At 42.0% G+C, this 8,968-nt stretch overlaps 1 protein-coding gene across 1 annotated transcript; it reads left to right on the top strand.

The window, feature by feature from the left end:
- The first annotated feature begins 4,429 nt into the window (after positions 1–4,429).
- LOC123160576 (probable E3 ubiquitin-protein ligase RHG1A) lies at positions 4,430–8,262 on the top strand. Its single transcript, XM_044578379.1, has 6 exons — positions 4,430–4,574; positions 5,731–7,021; positions 7,200–7,250; positions 7,340–7,438; positions 7,610–7,768; positions 7,895–8,262. The coding sequence occupies exons 2-6, from the start codon at positions 5,750–5,752 to the stop codon at positions 8,048–8,050; spliced, it is 1,737 nt and encodes a 578-aa protein (XP_044434314.1). The 5' UTR covers positions 4,430–4,574; positions 5,731–5,749; the 3' UTR covers positions 8,051–8,262.
- The last annotated feature ends 706 nt before the right edge of the window (positions 8,263–8,968 follow it).

Below are 8,968 nucleotides of genomic sequence, written 5' to 3'. Positions count from 1 at the left end.
CAAAGAAAACATGATTTTATTTGGTAAGCCAATAAAAATAAAATATGGGCTAGTTGAGGTGGTTCTCAAGGAAAAGTGGTATGAAGAAATTGACAACAACGAAAACGGGAATGTGTGGTGGGGAGGGAGGCCAAAAAAGGGACAGATGCAAGAACCTTACAACTCTTTTTAAGTAAAAGAGATATCCGGACTATTTATGTATGTTAGAAACCATTGTGTAGACAACTTACATCATCTCTCTTTGAAATAAAGATCTTATATACTACTTCCATCCACTGTAAACTTTTATAAGACTTTTTAGATCACTACTTCGGTCACCCAACAGTCATATTACTTTTTATAGAGGTAGTAGTTAATAAGCTCCAAAAGGAGTTTTTATAGTTAATACATGACATAACTCCAGAACAAACGTCCAATACTTTCTTATCTAGTAAAATACTGCACTAGAGATGTTTTTTTGAAGAGTATGCCAAAAGCATACCATAGTTTTATAGAAGAGAGCAAAAACAATGTACACAATGCCTCTAAAAGCAACAGAGATGTGAGATGCAGCAGAGACACGTGATGCATTTGAAAGGAAAAAACAATTAAAAGTGTGATTAGTAAAGTGTGGTTGACGGTAAAAGCAAGCAAAAGAATGAAGTTGAAAAAATACAACAAAAAATAACTAAATCACTTTCAACTGCACTATTTATTATATTCTTATAGGTAAATATGCGCTAGTTAGCATTTTGCCCATAGGTTAGAAATGACCGAGATCCTCTATCTGCTGCTTTTTGTCAAAGCTTTCATGCATAGCACTGTATTCCCTTCCTTATCTTTTGGAAGGGAATTTTCTCCTTTAATTTATCCATGGATAATGAGTGATGAACTGTTTTTTTTCCTACCAAAAACGAGGTTACACCTCCGGCCTTTGTGTCATTGTGATGCACACAACCATTCTTATTAATATTATGTAGAGTAAAAAACAAATACAACCACGACTGAATTATTACAGGATATGAAATAAACACCTACGAATTAGTCGAATTCTTCTGCATCAACGCTTTCAAGAAGGGACGAATGTTCTTGCACCATCGTCGCCATGTCCTTACGAAGGTGGCCTGGACAAAGATTTGCATCCTGTTTGCCGAGACCGGACAATGAACCAGAATAACAACATGGAGACAATACCTTCAACAAGGTAAAGATGCAAGTTCGCTGCTAAACTGACCAATAAAGGACATGACAAGAGTTTTTGCTCCATACATGAAGTGGTGTTCCAGTAAGCATCTTGATAACGAATCATTCGATAGTCGCATCCGTCAATAGTTCATGTCAGGGCCGAAAAGGCACTAGTATATTGATTGGGCGTTATTGATAAACAATGGATGTAATACCTCCAAGAGAAATGATAAATGATGGGTTAGGCTTAGCGAGTTAACACAAATTCTGTCATGAGCCTTTCGACGGGAATTGAAATGCTATGCACCATTGATAGACCCAAAACATTTTGAAGCCTCAACACTAACATACCTCATTGTGTCATCGGAAATCCCTTGAGGGACGACGAAAAGTACCCCTGATGTTGCAGTTTACTATGAATTATCTTAAGATGTTATTTGAGTTTCAAACTTGTCAAAAACTTGTAGACTATAGAGGGTTAATTTAAGCTTCTAAAGTTGCAAAGCAATCTGAAACTTAGTTTCCATAAGAAGCATTGCCTCTTTGTTGAAAAATATAGGTCATAATAATAATTTTGCAACCTTCTTTCAAAATACAAGGCACAAACATCATGGTTGGTGATTTTACTTCCCCATTTGTCCTAATTTATCTCTAGGCTCTTTTCATCATATATGGTTATCTCTTAGATTCTCGACAAAAATAATATATTGCAAATTTGGCTTATTACTAGTGGATTCTTTAGTTTATATGCGAGACAAAAATATTTTTTTAGGGAAGACAAAAACTTGATTTGTAAATTGTAGTGGACAGAATACATGATAACATAACTCATGTTGCATTCTTTGGCTTAGGGTTCGACATGTCTTGTGCCATAGGAAGAAGAATATCAGTTGAGGAGGAGGCGCCAAAAGGATGAAGAAAGAGGGAAAAGATAAGAGTGGTGGGGAATGAAGATGCACGATCAAGTTCCCAATGGGTAATGAGCACCTTGGCTACTTTAGAGATTAGGGTGCCATGTCCAGAGTTGGGGACTATTATGGTGGGAAAGTGGAATAGGTTGCACAAGATGCCAAAGAGGAGAATGCAACGAGATGTTAGAGTAGGTGAAGAGAAGGTGGGGTTGGGAAGTGGCCAAGCGAAGGAGGCCAGTAGTGCTGACGAGCAGCAGGATCAAGGAGGAAGACAAAGACGCGAGCAGACTAGCGGGTGCGCACTTGCCGTACAACGCACACGTCATGCACATCCTTTCGTGAAATTTGTATTGAACCAACTAAAATAGTGAAAGAAAAAATAACTCACCATAATTAGCCTTCCAATGTACTTTTTTTTACAATTAAGTGGCAATAAACCAATGAGATAACATACCCAATCAAGTCAATTATCAAAAAAATCTCTATTGAGGGCTCTTATGGCGGGGAGAGTGGGTTAGAGTGCACGAGATGTTGGTCAGAAGAAGGTTGCAAGGTTGCAAGCGTAGGCGAAGAGAAGGTGGGTAGTGAGGATGTCAAGCAGGGGAGGCCGGCAGAGTCGACGAGTGGAAGGAGATAGGAGAAAGGTGAAGATAAAGATGCGAGGAGGATGGGTTGCGCATTTGCCCTATGGCGTGAATGTCACACACATTGAATTTCGTATTGAATCTGCTAAAATGATGAAAGCAAAAAAAACATAATTAACCTTCCAATATACCTTTTCTACAATTAGGTGATAATAAACCAAGTGGGATAACACACTCAATCTAGTCAATTATCCAAAATTCTCTGTTGGGAGCTCTGATGACAGTAAAATGACTAGAGTACACAAGATGCTGGAGATGGAAAGGTAGTGAGGTGCAAGAGTAGACTAAGAGAAGGTTGGGCTACGAGGACGTTGAGGAGAGGAGGCTGTCGGTGCTCACAAGAGGGAGGAGCTACCAGCAAGACAAAGACAAAGACAAAAGCATGAAGAATAGTGGGTTGCACATTTGCCCTATGGCGTGAACGTCGAACACATTGAATTTCATATTAAGTCGCCTAAAGTAATGAAAGCAAAAATAACTTGTCATAACTGACCTTTCAATATACGTTTTATACTATTAAGTAATAATAAACCAAATAAGATAACACCCAATCAAATTAATTATCCAAAATCCGCATCTAGATGGGACACAGCTATTCTTAGCTCAAGCTCAAATGAGCATGCATGAATAGTAAATTCATAAAAATTTGGAAAGAAATCTGAATCTTTTTTTGTGCTAAACATTGACAAATTTTCTGAGTGCTTGCAAAATTTCATCATGAGATCACATTTGTGGAAGTGGTGGCAACAAAAACAAAATCGGTGCTCCAAATATCATTTTCAAAAGCATTTTGGAGTGCTGATTTTTTTTGCTTCGACTTACAGGAATATCATTTGAATGTGAAAATTTGCAGCCTCTTAAAACATTTGTTAAAGTTTATCACACACAAAATTCAGTTTTTTTTGGATTTTTTTCCCATCTTCTTTCGAATGTACTATAAATGAGCTCGGGAGCGGAAAGACACTTTCAATCTAGATGCTGTTATGGCGGGAAGGAGGACTAGAGTTCACGAGATGCTGGCGAAGAGAAGTTAGCGACGTGCAAGAGTTGACGAAGAGAAGGTGGAGTTGACAGGACATCGAGCGGTGATGACGAGTGGGGGGAGCTAGGTGGAAGACCAAAAGGTGTGAGGAGGAGGAATGGTGGGTTGTGCACTTGCCCTAAGGCTTGTGCATCACGCACATCCTTTCATGAATTTTGTCCAAAAATAACTCGCCATAATTAACATTCCGATATACGTTTTCTACCCCTAAAAAAAGGATATACGTTTTCTACTGTTAAATGACAGTAAAACAGATAAGATGACACATTAACACGCCCAATCAAGTCAATCATCCAAAATTCCATGTCATCTTTTGTTTGGATAAATAATTACTAATATACTTCTACACAGGAGTTAAGGTTCTGCTACTCGTTGTCGATTTGTTTTCATGGTTTTTTTTAGGCAAATTTGTTTTCTTGGTAAAACCGGCGGCGCCAACCCACCCCCGTGCGCGGCCCCGCCGACGCGGTCAAGCCCGCCGGCGCACGCACGCACGCGCACCGCGCCGGACCCTGTCTGGCGTGCGCGCCACCACCCACTGACTCGCACGGTGCGACCGCACCCGCGACGCGTGCCCCCGGTCATCGCGCCACGTGCCGCGCGACGGGGCTCCGCTAGCCACCGTGCGCCCGACCCGCTACGGCCAGCCGCTAAATAAATCGCCTCGGATCTGACCAAATCTTCTCCGTCCGGACCGCACGCCGTCTCCCCCGTTTCCATTTCGCGAGGAGAAGAAAACGAGGGGGCAAGGGGAGGACAAAGAAACGGGGTCGGCGCCGCCGCCGCCGCCGCCGCTGGTTCGAGGTGGAGGAGGTACGAAATGGATCGGCGCGCTCGCAGCGTGCCTTCGATTAGATTGACGTACATAAAGGGGAGAAGCGGAGGAGCTCGGGAATCTCTGTTCCCTTGATCGTTTCTTCCCTTCATTTTGTGTTGGCGTGGGGATTGTGTTTAGGATGAGGGGTCTATCTTCCGCCTGCGATTTCCGCCCCGTTTGCTGTCGGCGTGTCGATCATTTGGGCTTTGGATTGGTCCGGATTTCGTTTTTTATTCCCTCGGTTTGGGCCGCTGCATGGTTGCGCCTGTGATCGTTTCGATTCCAGATACATACGTACATACACCTATTATGCAGTAACCTGTAATCTGTGTGTGTTTATGAGCTGAGGTCTGAGGGGAGGGATTCTTAAATTTTGTGGGCGCGCGATTGTCTCGTAATGATTCAGAAGGCAGAGGATACTTGGTTGTGCCTATTGTGTTTGTGTTATTCTTTACGCGATTGAGTATTCTGCCAACATTTCTTCGTTTGGAAATCGATAGGCAGTTTTTGTTGTTTGTATCTTCAAATAAATTACTATGCAGTATGATGTTTGCACATGATATAGTTATCCATGACCTAAGTGTTTTTATATTGTCTGGGTGGTCCCAGACAGTCTTTTGTTTGAAGCAGGAAATTCGGCATCACTGTATCACAATCTAAACTGTTATATGGAGCTTTCGATCAAGTCATTTTCATTCAACTGCTAATTCCAATTGGTTTTGGGATAATGAACAGATGAGGCCAAGAGGCAGATAGAATAATGAACATAGGGTCTTATTTTGTTCCAATTTTGTTACAAAAATCTGTTGATTAAATTTTAGGAAATATTTTCTAATATATTTTTTGTTTGCTTTAAATGAAAAAACTGAAGAGCGTCCGGTTAACTTGTAGCGCCGCTACAATGTAGTGATTTGATATAATTTCATGAACATAGCTGAATATGGCTTCCTTGGAGTGTAGTTGAATGTTCTTAACTAACAGTAGGTGCAAAGTTGGATTGTTTGGTGCTATTGGAGATTGGTATCATTACCTTCTTCCCATTTTCTTTCATGAACTGTATCATTTCTACATGTGGATTTACATATTGGAGGATACCTTTCTGACTGTTTGTGGCAACATCAGTTCCTAACTTTCATTGCATTGTGGCTGCAGAAGTGTAACACAAGTTGCCATGGAGGAGAACGCCGGTAGATCCACCACAACAATTGGCATTCTAAGAAGGGGTTCTGGTGTCTCCTTGAGAAATCAAAGCAATGAGGAGAGACCAAATCAGTTCCAGAATAAGGCAGGGAACACCACAAAGCTCAACCCCACAAAAGCAACATGGGCTGGCAACAAGGAAAAGCCGGGGTATTTGCGTGACTCCTTTAATTCATCAGGATCCAAGTCTGTATCTGCAAGCTCTTCAAAAGCTCCTGTCAGAAAGAATTGCGACGAAAAGCTAAGGCGCCCATTGTCGGCACAGTTTAACAATGCTGAAAGTAGTAACAGAAGAACTGTTGTCAACCGTCTGCAGAGTAGCAAGAAAGCTATTGCTGGTGAGGAGGATGGGCATCCATGTGCTCAGCAGATTGAGTCTGAAGATTCATCATCCACATCAACCACTGGGGATCAGCCAACAGGGCTAGATCCTGAAGTCTTAGATTCATCTGTTTCTTCAGGGAGTTCTTCACATGTAGTTGATTCCGTGGCGAGAAATACTGCATTGAGGACTAAACCACGTAGGCAGAAGGATAAAGAGGAAATAGGTTTGGGTAAAACTCAAACTGCATCTACTTCTGTCCATCAGCCTGACGGACCTCGCAATTTGGTCATTGGTGTGAAATCATCAAATGGTGCTGGTCCTGGTGTACAAAGGCGTGGTATAAAAAACCTTGGTTGCACATCAATCTCTGATGTTTTGCCGTCAGGCTGTTCTTCATCTAATTCTGTCCATAGTAAGAGGACTGAGATTACGAGAAAGAGGATTTCTGATGGGGAGACTTCTTCGAGACCAAGGGCTTTAAGTGGGCAGCCTTCTTTGTATCCTGGCAGTACTGGTCCTAGAGTCAGAGACTCTGAACAATCAGCTTCTCAACAAACAACAAGGACTAGCAACAGAATTATTCGGGATTCTGCAGATTCAGTAAGGACTAGGCGTCCTTCTACTCAGCAGGCTAGGATGAGGATGCCAGATGAAACAGAGCAGGGCGTGTTTGCTCTGCGCGAGACTGTTTCGGGGGCTCGTCAACCAGATTGGGCCCGATTTTCGATGAACGAAGTTCCTCCACAGAGGTCAACAAGGCCTTTTCCTATGGAGTTGCCTCATGCAATTTACTCTTCTAGTCGTCAAGGCTCTAGTAACCGTACATCAAGGAGCAGAGGGAGTTCTCATCCCGAGGATAGCTCCCCACAAATGTTTAGAGATGTCTACAGGCGCATGAACATGGACGGAATTGCAGAGGTAAATTTGTTTTTCCATGTACTGTCTGAGTTGTTTGATTTTGTGCTTAGGTTTTGTTTGTGATGAAACTGATCAAACTATCATAGTTTAAAGTGCAATGCTTTTTATGAGCTGCTAGGAAGTCTTGACATGAGAAAGCAATAACAGTGTTGATATATGGAATGCTTATTGTGTACAGGTGTTGCTAGCATTGGAAAGGATCGAACAACATGATGAATTGTCTTATGAGGTCAGTCCTTTTGTCCTTGTTTGCAACTTTAATTTTCTCTTTTCTTGCCAACTTAGCTCTGAAGCGTGTTCTGTACAAAATATTGGCAGCAATTGCTGGTGCTGGAAACCAATCTATTCCTCAGTGGCCTTGGCTTGAATGATCAGCATAGAGATATGAGAATGGATATTGACGACATGTCTTATGAGGTATTATTACCATGATATTGATTTTGCCGTAAGAATTTGATTAGAGCCGTTCTTTTCTTTGTTAAGAATTGTTACTCTGTAACCATTCAGTTTGCGTGTATAGATCTTAAAATGTAGCCCTATGCTCATGAAGTTCAGACACCAGAAGCTGATATGTTTTGTTTCGCTCAGGAATTATTACAACTAGAGGATAGAATTGGCTCCGTGAGCACTGCCCTTTCTGAAGAGCAATTGGAGAAGTGTCTCAGTCGAGTCGTGTATAAGCTAGCGAATCCAGCGCTAGAAGTGAACAAACCTGTAGTAGATGATGTCAAATGCAGCATATGCCAGGTATTTCCCAGTTCATGGGCCATTATTACTGCTTCTTTCGCAAGAAACTATTGTTTGTGCATTACTATACTGTTATTTGTTTTTGTGCTGCTTACATATGTTTTTGACATTGACTGGATATTACAGGAGGAGTACATTGAGGACGAAGAGGTTGGCAGAATGAAGTGCGAGCATCAGTACCATGTGTGCTGCATTCAGGAGTGGCTTCGACAGAAGAACTGGTGTCCGATATGCAAAGCTTCAGCAGTACCTACGTCGGACGCGGACAAGGGGGATACATGAATCTATGTCAAATACTCTCTCCGTCCCAAAATAAGTGTCTCAACTTTAATATAACTTTATACTAAAGTTAGTACAAAGTAGAGACAGTTATTTTGGGACGGTGAGAGTAGTATGAACATACCATGAAACCATGTTAGACATCGTAGGCACTGCCTCAAATCAAGGCCCTCCAACTTGTGAATATATATGATAAACTGTTCCTCTCTTGCAAAGCCCCGTGTCTTTCTTTCTTTCTTTTTTGTTACATTATTATCTTGTTCTACTCACAGTACACGTCACTGGCCATCAGATAAAAAAGGGAAACGATCATCCTTGGGACTGGAAAATGGTGTACAATCTACGGACTACTGAAAGAGGAGAAGTGTGATGGCTGTAAATTTATGGCGGCTGCCCACCAGAGAAAGAAGAAGCTCCTAGGAAAAGAATAAAAAGAGGGGGCAAATGATGGGCTCCAGCTTTTGTGTCTGCTCTTCTCCCATCATTACTCGTGCTGTTCTGTGTCATAACTCGAATTCGTGCCAGTTCAGCCAGAAAAAGAACCCGTGATCATGGTGGCCAACTTTTTTATTATACAAAGCAAAAGCATAGTTGGTCAAGATCCGCCCTTTGTGTTCAACGGTCGAACCAGCTACTCTATGTCAGTGCTTGTTCTTCTCCTAATTAACCTCTGAAAGTCATGGCAGCGCTACTACTCTTTCAGAGCTGTTTGCCAAAAATATTCTGAGGTAGCACTTCTGCAGCTTCGTCGTTGGGCTGATTCGTTGTTGGGCCTCATGCAAAATTTGGGCTTCCTACTTCTAATGCAGCCCGACATAGATCATTTGCATCAGTGAACGGAATGATGGCGGAGCGCCTATGTCTCGCTTTCAGCGAGTAGAAGCATGCGGGCATAGATCGTTGGGCTGAAGCATGCGGGCA

Source organism: Triticum aestivum, chromosome 7B, assembly GCF_018294505.1.
Source record: "Triticum aestivum cultivar Chinese Spring chromosome 7B, IWGSC CS RefSeq v2.1, whole genome shotgun sequence".
Lineage (NCBI taxonomy): Eukaryota > Viridiplantae > Streptophyta > Magnoliopsida > Poales > Poaceae > Triticum > Triticum aestivum.
The sequence above is the reverse complement of the archived record's forward strand: the minus strand, read 5'-3'. Positions and strand labels throughout refer to the sequence as shown.